The 24,464-nt window shown below is 38.4% G+C and overlaps 3 protein-coding genes across 3 annotated transcripts in view; 1 reads left to right on the top strand and 2 right to left on the bottom strand.

The window, feature by feature from the left end:
* The window catches only part of LOC137405304 (sushi, von Willebrand factor type A, EGF and pentraxin domain-containing protein 1-like), a 78,362-nt gene extending 77,091 nt beyond the window's left edge, over positions 1-1,271 (top strand). The window contains exon 41 of the mRNA XM_068091531.1: positions 1,081-1,271. Coding sequence (XP_067947632.1) covers positions 1,081-1,271 — 191 coding nt within the window. The remainder of the gene's footprint in view (positions 1-1,080) is intronic.
* A 2,698-nt stretch (positions 1,272-3,969) lies between these two features.
* On the bottom strand, positions 3,970-8,142 carry LOC137404621 (neuronal calcium sensor 2-like). Its single transcript, XM_068090847.1, has 4 exons — positions 7,979-8,142; positions 7,712-7,836; positions 6,836-7,105; positions 3,970-4,423 (listed from the first exon to the last, which is right to left on the bottom strand). The coding sequence occupies exons 2-4, from the start codon at positions 7,832-7,834 to the stop codon at positions 4,187-4,189; spliced, it is 630 nt and encodes a 209-aa protein (XP_067946948.1). The 5' UTR covers positions 7,835-7,836; positions 7,979-8,142; the 3' UTR covers positions 3,970-4,186.
* A 13,534-nt stretch (positions 8,143-21,676) lies between these two features.
* LOC137405303 (uncharacterized) lies at positions 21,677-23,221 on the bottom strand. Its single transcript, XM_068091530.1, has one exon. It carries the CDS (start codon positions 23,219-23,221, stop codon positions 21,677-21,679), a length of 1,545 nt encoding a protein of 514 aa, XP_067947631.1.
* Between the last annotated feature and the right edge of the window lie 1,243 nt (positions 23,222-24,464).

The raw sequence follows: 24,464 nt of genomic DNA, 5'->3' as shown, positions 1-24,464 counted from the left end.
CCTAGAACACTTTTAAAGGCAATACTTGTAGCTAAGTAAGATAGTATATGGAGATACAATGTTTGAGTTGTTTCTCATTTCTATAAAAACATAATGAGACACAAGCAGTTGGTTGAAGTTTTACAATTAACATACTTTGGCTGCTCTTAAAAGCCGGTGATGAATCCATTTTGTAGCACAAGCACCATAAAAATAAACGATTAAATATTTTACTGTTGGTTTATCAGTGCGAAGCAGACTTGATTATAGGATTTAAAACACAAGCCCTATGCCACATACGATACGATAAGGAAGTTTGCCAGAATAGAATTTTATACGATAGCATGCATCATTTAAATAAGTTTTATTGGAAATCTTGAGAAAGTGGCGCTAATGCTAACAGATTAAAAAATTATATAAATAGAAATGTTTAAAGTGATCAATAAGCATCTTTACAAGCATCATTGTTTCCGCAGTAGCAACAACCTAAGTGTTTTTGTGTTTACCAAATAATCAGAGAAATGTAACCTAAACAAAAAATCCCAAATTAAGGTCTACTTGCATTACTTTTACAATCAAATAAATTACTTACAAGATATTCCTAAGGTTTGGTGCATCCTAATACACTCTTGTTGTTTGCATATATTGTAGAGGTCTATTTCCGTAAAGGTGTATTTCTATAGACTGCAGGTTGATTTGGTCATCTTCAGCAAAACTATTCCAAACACACTTTTTGCTTTCCAAACATAACCTTCCATATCATGAAATAATTGATGGTCCTGTGTTTGGCTGTAGTCTTCTTTTTTTATAAATATCTTTGTAGGCCTACAAAGAAGGTGGACAACAGACTTACACAAAATCGTACTTTCTACTAGATGAACTTGACTGTTGAGTCAGTCACAACATTCAATTTCTTTTTTATATTCCTAAAACTACTCAAATGTCAAAACTTAAATTGTTGCGCCTAAATGACAAATCATCAGCTAAGCTTTCTGTTTAAGTTGGCCAATTAAAACCTTCAACTCTGACAGACTCTGGTTTGACCAACGCTTTTGTGATATTGTTGTCATCGCTTCAGCATAAAGTTTGTTTCTTTTGCAGGAGAGTGTGTTGCTTACCCAGACCTTCTGATCCAAGGAATAGTTCCTGGTACCAACTGTCAGAAATACTTTAGTTACTATGTCCCATTTGGTTACTCTCCACTTCTAGATATATGTCCTCCTGGAGAGCTATTTGATATTAGTTTGTGCAAGTGCGGGAATGTTAATGACGTGGTTTGTGCTGTACCATAATCACTTGTGAGAGCACAATCACATCATATATCAACAGCCTTCAATCTTTCTTATTTTCTTCCTTACTAACTCTTGCTAGGTGCTTTCTGTATATTTCAATAGTCCGTAACACTAGTCTCCATAGCAAAAGGTATAAGGCAATTAAAAGGCAATTCTTGTGTTTGATAGTGTCTAAAGAATTACAGTAAAATAATTAATATTAGACTATAGGTTTGCTACAGGTAAATAACTCCATATTTCGTTGATGTAGTTCTGATGAAGATAATTCATATTTATTGTGTCAATTCAAGTCAAGCACTTGTAAAGGTCAAATACAGGTCAACACTATAAAGTCTGTAGTGCTAGTTACAATAATTATCAAGGATTGAAATTACTGATGTGTTGTTATTTGATTTGACACCAACTATATGCCTTTTGCTTCAAGTTACAATCTCCTTTATAGTTTTTTCTGTAAACTAGAGCAAATGCTAAAATAAAGATAAATATCTTTGCCAGCTCTCAATGATATAAACTTATTGCGTTGCATTGAACATTTTTCACTTCAAAAAGATGACAGGATCAAATCTAAAAAGTAACTATTTACTATTTTGTAACTTCACATGCCACAAATTATCAGCAGAAAAACAATATCACATTTTTGACCAATGATTCATTAGTTAGTAGGAAAGCGTACAACCAGAAATTTAACCCAACTTAGCCAGGCATCTGAGGTTGTAGTAGATCATTGTACGCTGGTTATTCACTGCATTTCCATGACGCGCATTATTCGCAAATTTGAGACAATCCGCAAGTTATCCGCGTCATGAAAACGGCAAGCTAATCCGCAAAATCCACAAGCTAAGCGAGTGTTGCGACCCGCAAAGCTTTATCGAATCCATCGTGCTTGCGAATCATGGAAACGATACTTGATACTTGCGATTAATGCGCATTAGAATATCGATGACTATTACATTAAAAACATTTTCACGCTTCAGTCGTTTTTATTTCGATTTCAGCAGTCTCAATGCGCCAACATCCCTAACGATCGCTGCTAAGCTAAGCGTGACAAGACTCCGTAGCTATTTATAGAGTCATTAATTAGACTAATACTTGACCTACGGGGTCAAGCACTGGTGTTAAATTCGGGAAAATTATAGATCCTTTTGGAAAACCGTTGTTTCCTGTTACAATAAAATTTAGTCGGCTGGCTGAAAACATAGAAACCCAAACTGATGTTGTTTGCGTGTTTGCACTGAAGTTCCATCCATCTACATGTAGTACCGTCTAATAGTATATCCAACTACTATTAGATGGTACTACATGTCCTACTATATCCAATTCTACCATCCAACTAAACCTTTCCAGTATCCATGAATGTATATACTCCTGACCATAGGGCTCGTTAGCTATAGTTTGAATGTATGCAATGATATACAGCCCCCATGGGGGCTGTATATCATTGATGTATGTATATACTCTGGACCATGATAGGGATCTTTAGCTATAGTTAGGCTATAGTTGCGGTGTAGTATACTTTTAATTTTGTTAGAGAAATAGAATAATAAATGTTGTTGCTTCTTCACTCATCATTCCCACTTTCTTTCATTTCCACAACCCTTAGCTTCGGAGTCCCTGGTTGGTTGAATGGAAGGTGCATTAGTTTATAATCATTGTCAACACGTAGTATCTACGTAACAATGACAGCACAAGAAATCAGCGAGTCAAACCGGATACTCAATCGGAAACAGCGATTTTCCAATAGGATCTATAATTTTCCTTAAATTCGCATCGCCAGGTGTTCATTGAGACGCTCCATTGCAAAGTAACTCAACTTGTGAATCATTCGAATTATGTGAATCATGCGGATTATGCGAGTCATGGAAACAGTGATTCTTAAGGTTATACTCACTGCTGTCACGCATCACAACTTTCATGTTGAACTCAATAGGCTGCCTATATTTATATTACTTGTCTAAAAGCATTCAAAGCACTGAGAATAAGTTTCAAATGACTACATCAACTGCAAAAAGCCAGCAAGATGGTCCACTTAAGATATCTTCTACAAGAGCCAGGGAATGTTTTCTCTTATGAATTAAAAAAATTGCACAGCTGGTTAATATCTTTGACCGTCGTAAAATTACTTCTGCCTATTTTTGAGTTTATAAAATGTTGAGAGAGACAGATATCCTAGCAATTCAACAGCTTTATGTGCTGCCTTCATTGTGAATAAGTTTAGAAGGCAATCAAGGTTTTCATCCATCTGCACAATGTGGGAACATCATCTAATAAATTAGGCACAATTTTAGGCAGTTAAATTTTTTATAACAAAATTAAGTCGGTGACAACTCACTCATAATTTAACAAAGTAGCATAAAATCTTAAAAAAAACAACAACTACAGTTATATAATTTTAGTAAAGCCAGTCTCACTTCTGTTGCAACATCCTTCGGCAATGTCTGTCTCGTGATGAAACAATTACAGTTAATCAGGTTCCGCTTAAATGCATTATTCCTTGTTATTCCTTCATTCTGTTATTATGTAAATGATAAAGCCAAAGATTTTAACTTCTGTTCTAAGGCTTGAGTTTAGAGAAATGTTTTAGCTTTTGAAATGATGTGACACTGACTAGATCAAAAGCCTACAAGTTTGATGATGTGAATCTATTATTGCTTGAAGAACTATTCTAGAAACTAATGTCAGAGAAGGCTTGTTCAAAAAGAAATAACAGAAACACTGATTATACTTCAGCTATAAAATTGGAGCCATACAAAAGAGTTAAGAAGTTGTTGGATTTTAATAGAACTAATTAAATACACCTGTTCTATCATACTGGGACCAGGTAATTTGAGATAGTTTCAAATTGTTCTCGGTGTATAAGTAATCTACCACTACTGAAGTTGAATTGTATCAGGTTTAGTTATTTTATAGGACGCTACTTACGGGTAGGTAGATAAATGATTAGCTATGGCAATCAGTGCCATAGAAATTTTATCTACAAAAAATAATCTGTCATAAATTAAAGGATCTTCGAGCACTCTGTCTTGAATTCTGTGGTAGAATTCTTTCATGGATATGGAGTCCTCGTGGTCACAATCTAAGCATGCTATTATCTCATCAGCGACCTTTTCAGCAGGTAAACCAGGATACTCTACACCAGCCATGATGAAATGACCCTATAATAGGAAAATACGTGCCATGTGCAGCTAGCGTCTCCAATGTGAAAATCAATTGATGCTGAGAGTACAAGGGTTCTACTGTTCAAATTTCCTAGCAGTTGATTTGGAAGAGAAAAATTCTGGATTGATGCAGCAGATAATATTTCAGATTTTCCAAGGACCAACTTTGTATTGATGAACAGACTGTTAAGGACCCTACCCTTGGCTAAGAAGCAAATTTGTACTATCTGATAGATAAATTATTTGAGTTACAATGCGATTGCTACAATTCGATTGGTTCAGTCGCCAGACTGAGCGTTCTAACAATAAATGTAGTCCTCTTGGTTTTTCTGCAACTTTTCATCATTTTATAAAAGAGGAATAATGGAAAAGATTGACTTGAATTTGTTAATGACCACTCCATCCCTGAGAGTAAATTTATCACTATCAATTATTTCTACATTTTGACCCCTATATAACTCATCGTTTGAATTGATTTTGAATCAAATATGTTTATTCGTGCTTAATAGACGCTTTTATGGTCTCATAATTATGAGATGGTAAATTTAATAGAGCCATCGCAACCACCAAAATCTTTGTCTTCTCACAAATTTAACTCTACATTTCTTTATATCCAACTATTAGGTGTAATAATAACCATACACTTTCTTAGCTGTTTATATTCAAAATAATTGTATATTAGACTGGCTAATGGAAACATTATGATGGGTCATGATAGAAAATAGGGAATTCCTACTACTGATTACTTGCATTCCAAAAATGCTCAGACTTCTCACAAAGAAGCGGATAATCCGGAATTGATAAGAAAGAAGTAACTCTAATTTATTGGCAGTCTGGTCACCAGCACCAGGAATGGGCTGTATTTTAGTTATACTTCCTTCTACTGGCTACAATATGGGTAGACAAATCTGGGGCTAAAACTCTTGATGCAGACCATTAACCATGGTGTTAGTATACCTACTATGCTGAACATGACCACTGAGACCACTGGGCTCTGCCAAAAAGCTAAGGGCATTGTTCGCTAACCTCAGATGGAGGGAAGGATGGAGGAATAGGCAGAGCAACAAAGGAAGAGACAAACCAATAGAGGAATAGTGCTAGCTTGTCAGTTTTGTAAACTTTATGATGAATTGCGGGTAACAGAGTGACATATTTGATAATTTCTGCTAGTATAACTTGTGAGTTTTACTTATTGTGAAAATTTTCATTAAATAGGTAGATCCTGTATTTTACCACATGCTAATAAATAATATGATCCTGTATTTTACCACATGCTAATAATCAATATGATCCTGTATTTTACCACATGCTAATTATCAATATAATACACAGAATGGTTAACTCTAAGATCTCTAAATTCTGATGAGATCAAGAAATCACTTGCAGTTTCGGATGGTTAAGTACATTTTTAACCCGTTGTGTTGGTGTCTCATTTGCAAAGCATACAAAATAGTCATTTTTCCAAAGAAATTAGGCAAGTTTCTTTTTAGTGACTTGACTTATTTTGATTAGTTTAACATATCCAACCTTGCTCATACTCGTGCTCATACATTGTATCACTAGTTACACAAGACTTTAGTAGTGCACTGAATACTAAAGCCAAAGTGTACTGGGAGTCATCTTCACATTATCAATTCAGCTTACACAAGTATATACACAGACCGTAATTGACCATACCTACTGTCAAAAATTAAAAGCTCACTTGACAGTGAAGAACTCACCAATTTAAGTTAAAAATATTGACTAGACAACTTTTTCTGGACTTTCAATGTTGTCGTGGTATCTATTGCATACTTCTACTAGTCTAAATTTTACAGCATGTAGATTTGTGACAGAGTGTTTCTTCCTGAATGAATTAGCAATATACAGGCAACTATAAAGCAAAATTTTTAGCAACTTTTTTAAATTTTCCCTATCAACAACCAACAATTTTTTAAACTGCTGAGACCAATAAGTTAGCTACATGTATGTAACATAAATACTTATTCTTTGTTAATAGCTCACTTGCACTTTCATTCAATGACATTATTCCAGAGAAAATCGTTAAATGGCATTATAGGTTTTAGCATGACTTTAGCTTTTTTGGAAATTGCATGCCGCATTCAAATGTTTAAACTCTATAAATATAGGGCAGTCATACAGTTCTGCCATTTGTTATTAAAATAGAATTGTGTGTCTGCATACTGCATACCTGAGAGTGCAAACAGCTCTATTCTCACCCCAATAAGCCACAACAACTGTTTATAGCATTTGAGGAACATGCTACATGTCTGAGGTGCTCAAGAGTGGCTGGTTTTCAAGAGTTTTTGGGGCAACTGATTGTAAAATCCTTTAATTGAATGTAAACTTGTCTGTCCAGAACAACGTCAAGTTCTTTATACCAAAAATACAGCAGAACGTCACACTTACCTTTGCAACTCGATAGAAATCTCTCCAGTTGACAAAGCCATCACGATTAGAGTCAAACATGGCGAAGCCTAAGTCAAACTTGTTCAGCTGAGGTGGCACCACATCAAAAGCGGCTATCATGAAAGTTCTGAAGTTCAGTGCATAGTCGCTTTCTTCGCCGTACCTCCTGACGATTCTTTGGTAAAAGTGAGCTCTATTCACTCCAGTGTAATAAGCCCGGTATATAGCAGCAATTCTTTCTCTAGGTATATCATCGCCAGGATAGGCTTCCTGCAGATTATGGAAGGTATTTATTAATATAATGGGATGAGACTAAAGCTAACACAATTTCTACTGTAAGTTTGATTTTGGGCGTAACAGAAGTCAGGAAATAATTAATCTAATTATTAGTCAATATACTGATGCCATTACATAGGCGATGCAGATGCAGATGCAGATGTGTTGAGAAAGATTATCTATCAAACTTTACTAATATTTTACCATGCATTCATGACAGTCAGAGCAATGTCACTAGTTCCCGGATAGTGATTAGCTGTCTCGGATTACTTCATCTATGATCAAGCAATCCTTCATGTTAGTCGCTGTGGATATAGTATCTCATCATTTCTGCTATTGCATTGTATAAAGAGAACTAGGCTGCGGACTATTCTCTGATGTAAATGCAAATGAGTTAGTGATAGTGTGAACGATGTTATTACAGACAATCACCGATGTATTGTGGGACTAACAGCAACATACTGCAATGAAGTCTGCGGAAGATTTAAGGTCTACCAGTGCCAGGTCAAGGTATTTCATAACATGTCTTATTGCAAGCATGGTAGCTGTCAGCATCTCGATGGATATTCAGTAGTCAAGATGCTCAAAGGAATGACTTACGATGAATATTTTGAACCAGTATCTAATAACGTCGATAGTGGCATTAGGAGCGTTACTCTGTATGCATATGATTTCCTCCTCCGACAATGTCTCATTAGAGCCCTTACAGCAGTTCAACCCCATTTCTATAAACAGTCAATACATTCTCATCAATGCTAGCGTATCAATCATAATTTGAGAGATGATCACAAGTTCAATAATAATACATACTAATTTGCTTCACAAATATTACTTGTAATGTTAAAACTCATTTTTGAAGCAACTTACCTCTTTCGATCTTTATAGTGTGCCTCTAGAAAGCATTATCCAATAGACCAGCTGAACGCTATGCAAGTTATTATTGCATAATGATGTGTTGTATTGGCTGTTGCAATTACTTATTGTATAGTAGCCTCTTGTATTAGCTACTCTAAGAGGCTTTCTAATCTCAATCAAGCTGGAGGATTGTGATAGAGGTTTAATTCATCAGAGATGCTAAGAAAGGCAATGCTATCGGTTAGCTCAGGCGTAGCTTATAGTCTGCTCAATTTTCATTGGCTTATAACGAGCTCATTTAGCCATATTTAATTTTTACTTGATTTTCAAAATATTTTCATTAACAAAACTGCTTTAGAGAAAAATAACTTTATGTTAAAATAAGTTTGATAAAAAAGCACCACCAATGTTTAATCAAAAGTAAAGTTCTAAATTGTTAGCAATAAAAATGTATCAATGATTGTATTAATAAATGGCAGCATGCATTAGACTTACATGTAATTTGATTAGCAATACGCATCTAAAATGTAGATATCTGGCTATAAAACTATAACAACAAGACTGAATTTTTCATTGTGAAATCTCATGCGAAATCAGATAGATTTTGTTGCTTTCAGTTAAAGGTATAAATATCTTTAAAGCTGTTACATCATTTATGGCTTACACCAAGCAGTATGAGGTTTTCTTTTATTACGGTTATTTCTCTTACTAGGACGATTTGTTGGAGTTGTGTTTCTGCAGAGAGAGATAGAGAGAGAGAGAGAGATAGAGAGAGAGGGAGAGAGATAGATAGAGAGATAGATAGAGGGAGAGAGAGAGAGAGGGAGAGAGGGAAAGAGGGAAAGAGGGAAAGAGGGAAAGAGGGAAAGAGGGAGAGAGAGGAGAGAGAGGGAGAGGAGAGAGAGGGAGAGAGAGAGAGGGGAGAGAGATAGAGAGAGATAGAGAGAGATAGAGAGCTAGAGAGAGAGGGAGAGAGGGAGAGAGGGAGAGAAGGAAAGAGGGAGAGAGGGAGAGAGAGAGGGAGAGGGAGAGAGGGAGAGAGGGAGAGAGAGAGAGGGGAGAGAGAGAGAGGGGAGAGAGGGAGAGAGGGAGAGAGGGAGAGAGAGAGAGAGAGAGGGGAGAGAGGGAGAGAGATAGAGAGTCGGAGCTGGAACAGCTTCTAATCTGTTTCTAATTTGAAATACATTTTTACAAAGGCTTCACACCAAACTATCTCAAATTCTTATTATAAAAATGGGACACTTTTTTGTCAGTGAAATGCAACATAAATATCCATTCCATTTTGACCACTTATCAGCATGAACACAAAAGGAGTCACACCATTATTCAACATACTGCCATTGAACTTGGAAAAAAATAATCTGCAGGTGAGTGGCTTCATATATAATGTCGTGGTTGCAACTCTGTAAAACTGTAAAACAATTATATTTGAATGCCACATTTATTTGATTGCCACCTCGAAAGCCAGTACAAAAAGATTGAAAAATATGGTGCCACCCTTCAATTGACCGTCACTTCTATTTGTCAGCCACTTTGAAATGCTTTAATTTATATGAACCCATAACAGAAAGATATCAGTACAAAAATGTCCATAAAATGTTGCTATAATCTACAACAATTAATTCTTTTGCAGCTGCTGTAGTGATTGCCATGATTTTAGTGACGTTGCAACTTAGAAAATTGTTTTGCGATAGATACTGCATTTTACCGATCTTTTGCCGGTGACTAAGATAAAACAGTTTTTACAACTGTTTACCGCTTTACACCAAACAGACTTTGTCACGTTGAAAGCAACTTTGATGAATCGTCTTGATGTGATTGTACCTTTATAGTGGCTCTGCCAGAAATCACCAAGTTGGCACACCACAGGTGTGCTATATGACAGCAGCATTACTGGACCTTTACAATTTCTTGAAGGTCAACTATATAGGTTGTCCAAAAGGAAAACCTTTGATTGATTACAGATGGAAGCCATTATGCTTGCTAATAATTGTGTCTCTCAAAATCTGATGTCAGAAGTTTTGTATGTAGTGTTTTGATTTCTCATCAGAATTTATAGCAAGCCTGTTTTTCTTGACTTAAAATGTGTGTGTTTAAAATCAACTTGACATGTATTTTTAATAAATCAATAAAGTCTTTCAAGGTAGCTTATATGTTTAAAAAACCATTTTGTAACATACAGTCTAAGCTAAAAATTGACCAAAAATTAATTATTCAAAAGGTTTTATTCCAAATAAAACATCTTGTAGAAAGGCTAAGTTAACACTACTTGCTTCACAGTTTTCAATTTTACCAATTTTACCTGTATTCTGAGTTCATATTTAGTATGTCATCATGCCACGCAGCCGGACTGTACATTGTGTTTGCAACTGGCACATGTAAGTTAAGTTGTGCTTTACATAAGATCATCTGCCACTAAACTGCTTTAAACTAACAAAACAAAGCTTTGTTTTGTTAGTTTAAACATGATGCCTTAAAACATTCCTTCAAGATCCATCCCAATCCGTCTCCAACGGTAGAAAGGTTACAGGCATTCCTGGTACATTCTGGTGCTTTACAAGCATATAATGCCACAATAAGACGCAGTGCACAAATTCATTGTTTACCGCATTTTTATACAATTGAGGAGAAAGATCACAGAGATATTTTAACACTGCTCAGGTTAACTGCTCAAGTAGTCTATATTTTACCAACCTGATGAGATAAAACCAGCCAATTGAACATTAAATGCCTGATGGTACATGTACATAACTATGTTTAACTTCTTATGTAGTTTAGTGCATCTCCGTGATAAATATACACAAAATTCTCCTGTCATACAGCCCACGACCAAAGTGATATTGAAAACAGAAAGGGTACTGATGGTTGAGAAATGCAATATTAGCAGTCAAATGGCACTGCAGTGCAATAAAATAACTGCAATGGCAGCTGTAATGTACTGGATGTTGGTGTTATTATATAACACCCACAAAAAACAAAACAAGTGTAATCATTTATTTGCAGCAAACAACAAGTTTAGAGGTAAAAATTGACATTAGATATGATTAATTAAATTGGTGTTTTATAATGTTCCTTATACTATGTATATCAAGATTACACGTAAACAGAAAGTTAACAAACATTTGTGCAATAAAATAAAATCAAGACAAAACCAATCACAAAACCTCAACAGCCATTTGGTTTGGCTGTGCAGAAATTAGCCATAATTTCTGCAAACTACCATAAAAATGTTTCGTAGTATTAGCTACATAACGATGCTATTATAAAACAGACATATTAGGGCATACTTTTTTGAATTGTTGTTTTGTCGTCGAAAGAAATGATCCAAAGTTCGTTCTTGACCTTTCTTTTGAGACATTTTGCTTTCAAAATTGCTTGTGGTACTTCTTTTGAAAAAAGATGTGGCTCAATTGGGGATGTTTATTGGGACCACTCTCATTTGTTTATAAGCTAAACAAATTCAGGTCAATGTTATTAAAACTCGTTTGTTATAACGAGCTCTACTAGGCCGTTTTTGTTCATTTCCTCCCAAAGCAAGTTCTCAGTGAAATGAATTGTAGTTTACTCAATTCTTGATGGATTTTAAGTCTTTTTTTTAAGTTTTTTGCCATATTTATGGTGGTGCATTTGCATCAAATGCACCACAGTAAATCTGCCCCTGCTTAAACAGATTGGACATGCAGCATGACACAATATTTACTTAATTATTGCAAATTGAATGTGGGAGCATGCGTTAATTTAACAACAAAATTTTTGTTCATAACTTGAAATGTAGAAGCAACAAATATGGCACTTGCATTCCGGATTGCTTTTTCAAACTTAAAAGATAGAAATATTTGTGGAGTTATGATTAGTTGAATGTTTTATTATTCAGGTGGATGGAACCTTCATGCGACTCCATGGGTATCAGCCAACTCCATGAGTATCAGACAACTCCATGGGTATCAGCCAACTCCATGGGGATCAGACAACTCCATGGGCATCAGACAACTCCATGGGTATCATAAAAATCCATATGCATCAGACAACTCCATGGGAATCAGACAACTCCATGGGAATCAGACAACTCCAAAAAAGAAGAGAATAATTAGCTTGACCAAAATATATTTGAAGAAATAGGACAGGACACTCACTTTCGTCTATAATCAAAACTTGTTTCTGGTTGGTATGAGAAAAGGAGTTAGCAGAGAAACCAGTTCAAAAAAACTTTATTAAATGGTTGTGACTATTGGAAAATAGCGGAGAAAGTTCAGCTTCACGGTAGTTCTGTTACCATAATAGCGCAAATGGATTAGAAGTGTGTAAGAATATTCTAGTTAGATGTAATCTGCTTGACATTAGAGAGTGAAACATTTCTCTGCTTAATGTACTGCAACAACTCTATAATTAACCTGTAAGTAGGTTTCATAATTGAAAGCTACAAAGTGTAGCTCTTGCTTTGCATTCCCAAAAAATTTGATTTATACATTTAATCTAATTTATACAGTAGCGTGCTTACAAACCTCGTCTTTATCCGCCGATAAACTTTGATATTTCTTATGGAACTGCTTTGATGTGCCAACACGCATTTTATCAGATGAAAAAATTGAGAAACATTAGATACCATGATCACATAATCATAAAAATTCAATTATTAGCAATTATTGCAAAAGTTAAGCTAATCAAGAAACAAGAAAGGATGTTGAAAATTACTTTCTCTTGCATTTGGTGCGTGAGTAGCAGTAGTTGTAAGCAAAGCTAGCCTAAAAGTTGCATTTGCCTGATTGGATCAATAAATCCTTTATGGAGGCTGTTTTTAAAACAGGTAACAAAAATGTATGTACATGTATGTGGTGTGACAGCAGAGCGTGGTTGCATATACAAACAACATTTTAAATTTTACAGCATCAAGGTTACCTGCCCAATACAGAACAGTGATACAGCTATTGGAATTTGTAAAATTATTTCACTTATTCTATACATGCATATGCACATAAAGTTCATACTGCATGGGTAAGAGCTTTATGTGCATATGCATGTTCAGAATAAGTGAAAGACTGAACGGGTAAACATTAAAGACATAAGAAAATAGGAGGTAAGTCAGCTTGCCTTGTGTGAAGGGAAATCTATCTACGATAATAGATAAGTGCACAGTCAGTCAATATTATATACTGCACAAACAAGAGCTCTGCAATCATGATTGATGATGTCTAGTGGCAAGGAAACTTCAAAGACCGGAGACATGTACAGTTGCAGAGAGCACTTTTGTGGTTCTTTTTCGAGAACAATTTAATTGCTCTCTGCATATAAGTTAATAATTGCAGATTACTTTTATTATAGAGAACAATATATATATATATATATATATATATATATATATATATATATATATATATATATATATATATAGCAGGCATAATAAAGTGGACTGAGGAAGCCATCAAAGAAACAGATATAGCAACTCGTAAACTGCTGACCATGCATGGAGCACTTCGCCCAAAATCTGATACTATTAGATTGTATCTTGATAGGAAAGATGGCGATAGGGGACTCAAAAGTGTACAGCAGACAGTGAAAGAGGAGGAGCAAAGCATCAAAGCATATGCAGCCTCCATGGCCATCTCAGATAAGTTGCTAGCTGAATATCAATCGGCTGCTCTCACAACGGACCTACGCCCTGATGATGAGGAAATTGACTGGCATACGAAACCCCTTCATGGTGCTTACCACCAACAAATATCTAAGGTTGGCGATCTTCACCAGACATATATGTGGCTGAACAAAGGAAACCTAACGGCCAATACGGAGTCGCTAATCATGGCAGCCCAGGAGCAAGTGCTCCCAACAAGGCAACTCCAAACGAAAATCTATCACACTAGAGACGATCCTAGATGCAGACTGTGCAAAGATGCACCTGAGACCATCCAACACATCATCAGTGGATGCAGACAGCTAGCAGGGAACGCATACACTGAGCGGCATAATCATGTCGCAGGTATTGTGTATAGAAGTCTATGTGATGAGTATGGCCTTAATAAACCACAACACTGGTGGGAAGCTCCTGGTAAGGTCAATGAAAATGACCGCGCTAAGATCCTCTGGGACTTCTACATCCAAACTGACAAGCATGTCCTAGCAAACCAACCAGATATAGTGGTGGTAGACAAGGAGAACAAGAGGGCTACTATAATAGATATAGCAGTACCCAATGACTACAATATAGCCAGCAAAGAAAAAGAAAAGGTAGAAAAATATCTCCCTCTTGGAGAAGAAATTGAAAAATGCTGGAATGTAAGAACAACCGTAATCCCAGTAGTCATTGGGGCACTGGGCGCAATAACACCGGCGCATAAAATGTGGCTTGCCCAAATACCAACAACAATCAACTCAGGTGAGTTGCAGAAAAGTGCGCTATTGGGAACAGCTAAGATCTTGAGGCGAGTGCTCAAACTCCCAGGTCTCTGGTAGGAGACCCGAGTTAGAGCAGAATTTACCACCCAAACGGGGTATCTGCGGTAAGGAAACAATTTTTTTTATATATATATATGTATATGTATATATATATTTGGTATTGAGAAATGTGGAAGGCTAATGCTTAAGAAAGACCATTCTATGCTCACAGATGGCTTAAGAATGCCAAATGGTACCATCAAAGATATAGAAGAAAGGTACAAGTACTTGGGGATTATGCAAAGCAACATCAACCACGAAGCCGAGGTACGTCACAAAGCCATTACCGAATACAAGAAACGCCTTCGGCAGGTCTTGCGGAGCCAGCTCAATGCCAAGAACCAAGTCATGGCAATAAATACCTACGCACTGCCAGTAATAAGATATCCAGCAGGCATAATAAAGTGGACTGAGGAAGCCATCAAAGAAACAGATATAGCAACTCGTAAACTGCTGACCATGCATGGAGCACTCCACCCAAAATCTGATACTACTAGATTGTATCTTGATAGGAAAGATGGCGGTAGGGGACTCAAAAGTGTACAGCAGACAGTGAAAGAGGAGGAGCAAAGCATCAAAGCATATGCAGCCTCCATGGCCATCTCAGATAAGTTGCTAGCTGAATTTCAATCGGCTGCTCTTACAATATAACTTATATATATATATATATATATAAAAAAAAAATTGTTTCCTCACCCCGGATACCCCGTATGGGTGGTAAATTCTGCTCTAACTCGGGTCTCCTACCAGAGACCTGGGAGTTTGAGCACTCGTCTCAAGATCTTAGCTGTTCCCAATAGCGCACTTTTCTGCAACTCACCTGAGTTGATTGTTGTTGGTATTTGGGCAAGCCACATTTTATGCGCCGGTGTTATTGCGCCCAGTGCCCCAATCACTACTGGGATTACGGTTGTTCTTACATTCCAGCATTTTTCAATTTCTTCTCCAAGAGGGAGATATTTTTCTACCTTTTCCTTTTCTTTGCTGGCTATATTGTAGTCATTGGGTACTGCTATATCTATTATAGTAGCCCTCTTGTTCTCCTTGTCTACCACCACTATATCTGGTTGGTTTGCTAGGACATGCTTGTCAGTTTGGATGTAGAAGTCCCAGAGGATCTTAGCGCGGTCATTTTCATTGACCTTACCAGGAGCTTCCCACCAGTGTTGTGGTTTATTAAGGCCGTACTCATCACATAGACTTCTATACACAATACCTGCGACATGATTATGCCGCTCAGTGTATGCGTTCCCTGCTAGCTGTCTGCATCCACTGATGATGTGTTGGATGGTCTCAGGTGCATCTTTGCACAGTCTGCATCTAGGATCGTCTCTAGTGTGATAGATTTTCGTTTGGAGTTGCCTTGTTGGGAGCACTTGCTCCTGGGCTGCCATGATTAGCGACTCCGTATTGGCCGTTAGGTTTCCTTTGTTCAGCCACATATATGTCTGGTGAAGATCGCCAACCTTAGATATTTGTTGGTGGTAAGCACCATGAAGAGGTTTCGTATGCCAGTCAATTTCCTCATCATCAGGGCATAGGTCTGTTGTGAGAGCAGCCGATTGAAATTCAGCTAGCAAATTTATATATATATATATATATATATATATAACACTATTTGTACTAAAAAACTACAAGTTTTGTTAAAACATTTTATTACTTAAAGTTTCGTGCGGTAGGCTTGCACTCTTCAGATAAAATGTTAAAAATAATAAATATTCCACTAGCAGTAAAACTATATAAGAGCTAAAAGCCAGAGTCTTAAGTGACACTGTTTCTTAGCAGGAATTAATTGGCATGACGGCAACTGGATAGCATTTCGTTGCGCTTATTTAAGGTGGCTAATTGAGGCTTGCATATTATGTAATACTTCTCTCATATACAGAGTTCGCATTTCTTAGTGGTAGGGCTATAAGATCTTGCAGTTTTTAAGATTGACCATTTGATGTTGTGGAATAGTCCGCTATCCTTTAGTTGCCATATATATTTACTTAGCTCTGTGGCATTCCTTTTGGATGTATGGTTGTAGGAAGCCTTATGGTAGGTATATCTAGTTTTGAAAGTATTTTGTGTCACGCCGACATATGTCTCCTCTGTTCCGTTGTTGGTGGTGACTGATGCTTGGTAAACGACATTCTCTGTTAGGCACTTGCCTTTCATAGGGCAGCTGGCTCTATTTTTACAATTACATGTCCTTGAGTTGTTGTTATGTTTCTGCACAGAAGCAATTAAATAGAGTATTAAATTAGAGAAATGGTTTATTGCACACTCCAGAGACAACTGATTTGATAACAGAAAACCCAAGTATTTATATGTTTGGTCATAGAAAAGCTTTGTAAAAAGCTACAAGCATTATTAATAGCTATAATGAGACAGTACTATATAATATTAGCTTGTATAAAGCTTTAGCTAAAAAGCATAATGTTTGTTGGCAAAGTACCAATAATACTTGGCACTTGCATGACACCTCCTCACTAAGCTAAAGGTTCTTTCTGGTTCTCTTAGACCTTCGGGGTTTGTCTCTGCTATACTCATCTCCATCAGGTAGACGAGGGTTGCGTGGTCTTCTTCTAGACGGAGGTTGCTCTGTTACAGTTGTAGGGGCTGGTAGTTGCAGTTTTGTCTCCTCTGTTATATCAGGTTTATCTCCCGGGTCTTGATCTTCTTCTGTTGAGTATCTTGGTCTGAGTTGTTCAACATGTCTTCTCCAAGTAGGTCCCTTTGGTACCAGTTTGACATTGAGACCTACTTGGAGAAGACATGTTGAACAACTCAGACCAAGATACTCAACAGAAGAAGATCAAGACCCGGGAGATAAACCTGATATAACAGAGGAGACAAAACTGCAACTACCAGCCCCTACAACTGTAACAGAGCAACCTCCGTCTAGAAGAAGACCACGCAACCCTCGTCTACCTGATGGAGATGAGTATAGCAGAGACAAACCCCGAAGGTCTAAGAGAACCAGAAAGAACCTTTAGCTTAGTGAGGAGGTGTCATGCAAGTGCCAAGTATTATTGGTACTTTGCCAACAAACATTATGCTTTTTAGCTAAAGCTTTATACAAGCTAATATTATATAGTACTGTCTCATTATAGCTAATTAATAATGCTTGTAGCTTTTTACAAAGCTTTTCTATGACCAAACATATAAATACTTGGGTTTTCTGTTGAGCAACCTTGTTGACTTTAGACGAGTTTCCATAAACTGTCTCTTTGGCAACTTTAGCTGCTTCTTCTGTTTCCTGTGCTACCTGTATAGCTTTGTTGAAGTTGAGTTCATTGTCCTTGACCTTGAAGAGAGATTTGAGAACTGCTTCATTGTTTACAGAGCAGATAAATCTTGTTCTGAGAGCCTCATCTAATGGATCTGTAATGTCTATGAAACCACATGTAGTTGCATCTTGACGAATTCTGGCAGCTAACTCTTGAATAGTTTCTCCAGGTTTCCTCTGCATGTCACTCCAATACTTGTAACGCTCTCTAACAATGAAGTGCTTAGGGTCATACTGGTCTTTGAGAAATTCCAGTATTTCATCCATGTTGAGGTCGTTGATCTGCTTGGGTGTTGAAAGCTGAGCTGCCATATTACTAAGCTGCTTGTAGAGTGTAGGCTGTTAGTTGGTGAGAAAAGTGCTAGCAATCTTGTCTTGATGAATAGAATGTGCTGCAATGAATGTGTTGAATCTGTCTATGTAATCTGTTAGTAGCTCTGCTGTTGGGTCAAAACCTGGGAAGGCTGGAACAGCGGTTGCAGCTGTTTCTTGTTTCCGTTGTAGGTTTTGTAGTAGTAGCTCCATAAGTTTCTTATTCTCCTCCATTCTTTCATCTTGCTGACGTCTGTATTCCTCTTGTTGCTGCTTGAACTCCTCATGCTGCTGTTGTCTATGCTCTTCTTGCTGCTTTCTCTGCTCCTCTTGCTGCTGTCTCTGGTCCTCCTGCTGCTTCTGCATTAGCTTGATCAGGTCTGCTACTTCTGCCATTGTAGTGGTGCAATTTTGAACAGTTACTCTTGTAATAAACTAGAACTCTTTGTATCGATTTTATCAATGATAAAATCTGAACAAAACTCTTTGTAACTTGTTCAAAAGAGAAATCCTTGTCGCCAATTAGCTTCTGTTATGTTTCTGCACAGAAGCAATTAAATAGAGTATTAAATTAGAGAAATGGTTTATTGCACACTCCAGAGACAACTGATTTGATAACAGAAAACCCAAGTATTTATATGTTTGGTCATAGAAAAGCTTTGTAAAAAGCTACAAGCATTATTAATAGCTATAATGAGACAGTACTATATAATATTAGCTTGTATAAAGCTTTAGCTAAAAAGCATAATGTTTGTTGGCAAAGTACCAATGATACTTGGCACTTGCATGACAGTTGTCATCACCACGAGTAGGTAATAACAAAGCTTTATTGTGAGCGTTGATATGGCTTTTAATATTGGACATGCACCTGTAGCTTAGTTTGATTGTGTTGGAATTAAATACTTTATGCAGTTTATGGCCAGGTGGAAATTCTGTTTTTATGATGTTCAGAAACTGCTCTCCTATGTTGGAGGCAACATTCAAGGGGTCTGTAATATGTTGGTTCTAAGTTGCTCAAGTAAGGAATATTGCTTGGAGAATTGAAACGCAGTTTATTGTTCGCAAGTCTAGACCAGAAGAGAAAGTTTCAGTACAAGACATGTAGTTATAAACAAAGCTGATAAAGCAAAGCTGATAAAGCTAACACACAGTATAATACAAAGCTGATAAAGCTAACTCATAATATTATACAAAGCTGATGAAGCTAACACATAATATTATAATTAGAGCCACGTGATTAGTAGAGTTAGAAGGCGCGGATGCATAGAATATACATAGAATGTTACATCCTTCCCCTAGTCGCGATATCGAACTGGTTTAACAACTGCATGCCCTGATCTAGTCACTGACACAGGAGTGTCAGTTGCGGCGGCGGAGTCGGCGGGTGTCGAGCAAGCTGGCGGGTCACCTGACTTGTCATCTGAGGTGGTAGACATAGTAGGTGGCAGCGGAACCACAGTATCAGCGAGATCAGGAGTCGGTACGTGTAGCAGGTGGTGACGGTTACGTCTGTATGTTTTGCCGTTCTGCTGCACAACATACGATCGGGGGTTGGCTGTTCCGACAATAGTGGCGGTGGTGTCACAGAAGCCTTTGTCGGTTTGCATACGCATGGTATCACCTGGTGTGAGTGTCGGGAGTGTAACAGCAGAGTGATCAGCGTATGATTTCTGATGAGCACGCTCTTGTGACTGCTTATATTGTACTGCCTCAGAGTCCATGATTGTGGGTCGTAGGAGCGTCTCGGCTGTCGGTATCGGTGTGCGAGTTCGGCGAGATATGTTTCTCTGAGCTGGCGAGCCCATATCCTTTCTCGGCGTGTTGCGTTGGTTAAGTAGAGCCATGTAGATGTCTCCACCCTCCTTGAACGTCTTTTCAAGCAGGCGTTTGGCTGTCTGAACAGATTTCTTTGCCAGACCATTGCTGGACGCGTCGTAGGGGCTAGATCTTACATGTTCGATATTCCACGCTCGCCTGAACTTTCTGAACTCCTCTGAGCTGTACAGCTGACCACAATCTGATATTAGATTCACTGGTCTACCAAATCTTGCAAAATGGGCTTTCAGTTTCTTAATCACGGTCGCTGCAGAAGTGTCACGAAGTGTGTCGATTTCATACCAGCCTGAGTATGAGTCTACAGTCACCAAATACGTCATCGATCTCCAGTAGAACATGTCAGTGGCTACGATGCTCCACGGTTGCGACGGTACAGGATACGATAGTAACGGTTCTCTCGGCTGGTGATTTCTGGATGTCTGGCATATACTGCAGAGAGCTAGTGCTTTGTCGATGTCACTACTCATGCCTGGCCAGAATACAATGTCATTGGCACGTCGCTTGGTTGCTTCGATGCCAATATGTCCTCGATGGAGCTGCTGGATATAGTCGTCTTTAAGCGATTGAGGTACGATAGCACGCTCACCTCTGTAGACAACACCATTCTCAACAGCTAGTTCATCACGAAATGCAAAATACGGCTTGATATCTTCGGCTACACTGGCCTCCTTTCTGGGCCATCCAGCCAGTATAAGTTCACTTATCTTACTGAGTACGGGATCACTGGTTGTGGCTTGCTGTAGCTCGAGATACTTCTGGTTGGTTATCGGTGTTACGGCGAGTACGTCAAAGTCTATGTGTTCGTTATTGTCATTGTCCGGTAGATAGGCGCGAGACATTGTATCAGCGAGGTATAGTGTTTTGCCCTTCTTGTATATGATGTTTAGACGATATGGCTTCAGCTGTAGTAACATACTCTGAAGTCTCTTAGGCGCTGCGGATAACGGCTTATTCATAATCGATACGAGCGGCTGATGGTCGGTTTCTACGGTAAAGTCTCTGAATACATAGTCTCTGAATCGGTTGCAGGCGAATCTTACGGCCAGCAGTTCTTTTTCTATCTGAGAGTAGCATTTCTCGGTATCCGTCATAGCTCGAGAAGCGAAACTGACGACTCTGTTGTCCTGAAGACAGGCTGCCCCCAGCCCAGATTGCGAGGCATCGCAGGTAAGTGTCACTGGCTTATTGACGTCGTAGTAGGTAAAAGTCGTTGCATTAGTGATCTCATCTTTTATGGCTTTCAGCGCTTGTGCCTGCTGTGACTCCCAGGTCCACGCTGTGTCTTTACGGAGTAGGTCATTTAGTACGGCGGTCTTCTCACTCAGGTGCGGTATAAACTTGGCGAGATACTTGACCATGCCCATGAATCTCTGTAGTTCTTCTACATTAGTTGGGCTTGGCATGTCAGTGATTGCCTTGATCTTAGCATGGTCAGGTTTTAGTCCCTGATCAGTTAGTACGTGCCCTACATATCGGACTTCTGTCGTCTTGTACTTGCATTTACGCGGCGACAGTTTGAGGTTTATCTCCTGCAGTCGTGTCATTACTCTCCTGACGTTGGAGTCGTGTTCATCCTCAGTCTTACCAGCTATAAGAATGTCGTCCATTATTATTTGGCACGGATAGTCGGTCAGCAGCTGTTCTATAGCGCGCTGATATATGTCTGAGGACGAGCAGAGTCCCATCGGCATACGCAGATATCGGTATCTGCCAAACGGTGTACCAAACATGGTAAGGTATGACAAGCTCTCTTCTAGTGGTATATGGTAGAAAGCTTCTTTCGCGTCAACTACCGTAAAATGTTTAGCTCCAGGTATGTTTGCTGCTACCTGTTCGATTGTCTTAAGTGGGTGATGAGGTCATTTGATAGCTTTGTTCAGGTCACCCGGGTCGATACAGATACGTACGTCGTTACTGTCCTTCTTGGCGGTTACTACGAGTGTGGATACCCAGTCGGTAGGTTCGGTTACCTTGGTGATAATCCCGCGATTCTCTAGTCGGTTTAGAGCTGCTTCTACTTTGTCACGTAGAGGCGCTGGTACAGAGCGGACAGGTCGAATGACTGGTGCTACTTCCGGATCTATCGTTATCTTGTAGTTACATGGCAGTGTACCTAGTTTGCCATCGAATAACTCTGGATAGTCTTCTAGTAGCTTGGCTGGAGCCTGCGGCTTTTGCTCTACTTCGAATACCTCCTGACTAAGTGTTACAAGTCCTAATCGTACACTATCACTGAGTCCTAGTAGGCATCTGGCGTCACTATCGACTACTTCGAATCGCAATTTCGCCTGAGGGTGCGGTATAACTACAGATCCTACTGTTACTGTCTGAGCACCTCCAAAGCCTAGTAGCGTGCTAGTACGTGATCGGTCGATTTTACTGTATAGTCCTATACGGCGTACTTGATCGAGCGAGATTACATTTACTTTTGCACCTGTGTCAATCTTAACCTCTAGCGTGGTGTCATTGACAGTAAAATGAGTTCGTATATCTCCACGATTGTTACACGGCAGTGATACTGTTTCGATTCGGAACTCTTCGTGACACGATTCTGTGAGTTCATCTACAGTTCCTGGCTGCTTTGTACCTGACCTGCACAGCTTTGCATAGTGATTGAGTTTACCACAATTGTTACATTTACGACCATACGCTGGACACTGTTTCGGTGGGTGCCGTTTTCCACAGTTACGGCATGACGAAGTGTTATGACTACTTGCAGTTCTGGGTCGTGTTGATGATTTAGCATGATTACTACTACAGTTAGTGTTACTGTTACTCAGGTGTTGCGTATACGATTTGCGTTTTACTACGTCTACGATCGGTTTACTAAACTCGGCTGCGTTCTGCTCTGAAGACTCGTATATCTGACAAGTTTGTATAGCTTTGGCTAGTGTTAGGTCACTGTTTCTGAGTAGTTGCTTACGTACATTATCATTACGAATACCGGATACAATTCTGTCACATAACAACTCATCTTGCAAGTCTCCAAAATCACATTGCGCAGCTTTAGTTCTAATGTCTGCTAAGAAAGTTTGGAACAGCTCACCTTCCTTTTGGCTGCGTGCATTAAATCGATGGCGTTCTAGAATGACATTGGTGATCGGCCTGCAGATCTCTCTGAACTTCCGCTTTAAAGTTGCTACCTGCTCCCTTGTTTCTTGAGGTACAGCTACAATCCCATGCTCCGCATCTTCTGTTATAGCTTCATTGTACGTGAACGACCGTTCTCTCTCTATTGCTTCTGGCCCTGCCAAGTTAAGCAGCATATACACCCTGGCAGCCTCTGGTTTGTCACTATATATGGCATTGACATAAATGTCATATTCTTGCTCAAATATCCTCCAGTTTTCAGACACATTTCCCTTGAATGATAGCTGCTGTGGCCTCCTCAGTCCACTGTCCATGATTGACTAGTAGGCAGACTCTTGACACCATGTAATATGTTGGTTCTAAGTTGCTCAAGTAAGGAATATTGCTTGAAGAATTGAAACGCAGTTTAGTGTTCGCAAGTCTAGACCAGAAGAGAAAGTTTCAGTACAAGACATGTAGTTATAAACAAAGCTGATAAAGCAAAGCTGATAAAGCTAGCACACAGTATAATACAAAGCTGATAAAGCTAACTCATAATATTATACAAAGCTGATGAAGCTAACACATAATATTATAATTAGAGCCACGTGATTAGTAGAGTTAGAAGGCACGGATGCATAGAATATACATAGAATGTTACAGGGTCTCAACTACTTGGATTTAATCCGAATTGGTCGGATTTGAAGTTCAAAAGCAGTCACTCGGACGGATTTTGTCCAATAAAGGTTTATGCTCGGATTCCTTGTAATCTGCTAAGATTTTTCAACCACTTACTCGGATTTTCTTGTTTACATTTCTTATCAGCTTAATCCCTGTGTTAAAAGAGATAGAAATTTATTAAAAATTTTATTTAAAGAAGTTTAATTAATTAGCAAGACGTCTTTGTCTTTGACAAAGAAAGAGAATTGATTATTTGAATCACTAAATTTTATAACCTAACTTCTGTAACTGATAAAGGGTGAATCATGAAGGTTTAATCATAATATACCCGTATGATACGAATGTGGGTAACTCGTTGTTGAATCGATAGTTATATATAGTAATAATCACACATTTCAAATAAAATCTTACGTCTTTGGCATACGCTAAACGCTCATTTTTTATGATCGCAAGCTAAAGCTAGTCTGAGAAATACATGCAGCAGAATTAATGCTCAACGTAAGATGAAATCTATCATGGGTAACAAGCATGTTATCTACAAAGCAACTTAGTGTGCAGAAAAATGGCTGCTGCTTCTCCCTTAGCGGTCAGCAGCGATAGTGAAGAAGGGGTTGTTGTTGAGGCTGCCCCACCATCTAAAAAACCTAAAAAGCTTGCTGGCAGCAAAGCATCTGCCAATTTACTTGCTGAGCTCAATGAAAGTTGTCCAAACACGTTTAAAAAGCACTCTGAATATGAACTGTGTTGCTTGGAATGCTGATCAGTTATTAACATTTGAAGAGGGGGAGCCAAAGATGCTAGGAAACATACCAATACCACCAAACATATCAAGGCAGTGGAACGAAATAAAAAGCAGATTTCTTTGGATATGTATGGCTTGAAAAACAAAGCAGATAA

The sequence above is a fragment of the Watersipora subatra genome, chromosome 9 (assembly GCF_963576615.1).
Source record: "Watersipora subatra chromosome 9, tzWatSuba1.1, whole genome shotgun sequence".
NCBI classification, from domain to species: domain Eukaryota; kingdom Metazoa; phylum Bryozoa; class Gymnolaemata; order Cheilostomatida; family Watersiporidae; genus Watersipora; species Watersipora subatra.
The sequence above is the reverse complement of the archived record's forward strand: the minus strand, read 5'-3'. Positions and strand labels throughout refer to the sequence as shown.

Coding starts and splice junctions, on each gene's coding strand:
- LOC137405303 (XM_068091530.1), bottom strand. CDS start 23,221: ATGGACAGTGGACTGAGGAGGCCACAGCAGCTATCATTCAAGGGAAAT.
- LOC137404621 (XM_068090847.1), bottom strand. CDS start 7,834: ATGGGGTTGAACTGCTGTAAGGGCTCTAATGAGACATTGTCGGAGGAG. Junction 7,106..7,711: donor ACTGGTTCAAAATATTCATC/GTAAGTCATTCC, acceptor CATAATCTGCAG/GAAGCCTATCCTGGCGATGA. Junction 4,424..6,835: donor ATTTCTATCGAGTTGCAAAG/GTAAGTGTGACG, acceptor TTCCTATTATAG/GGTCATTTCATCATGGCTGG.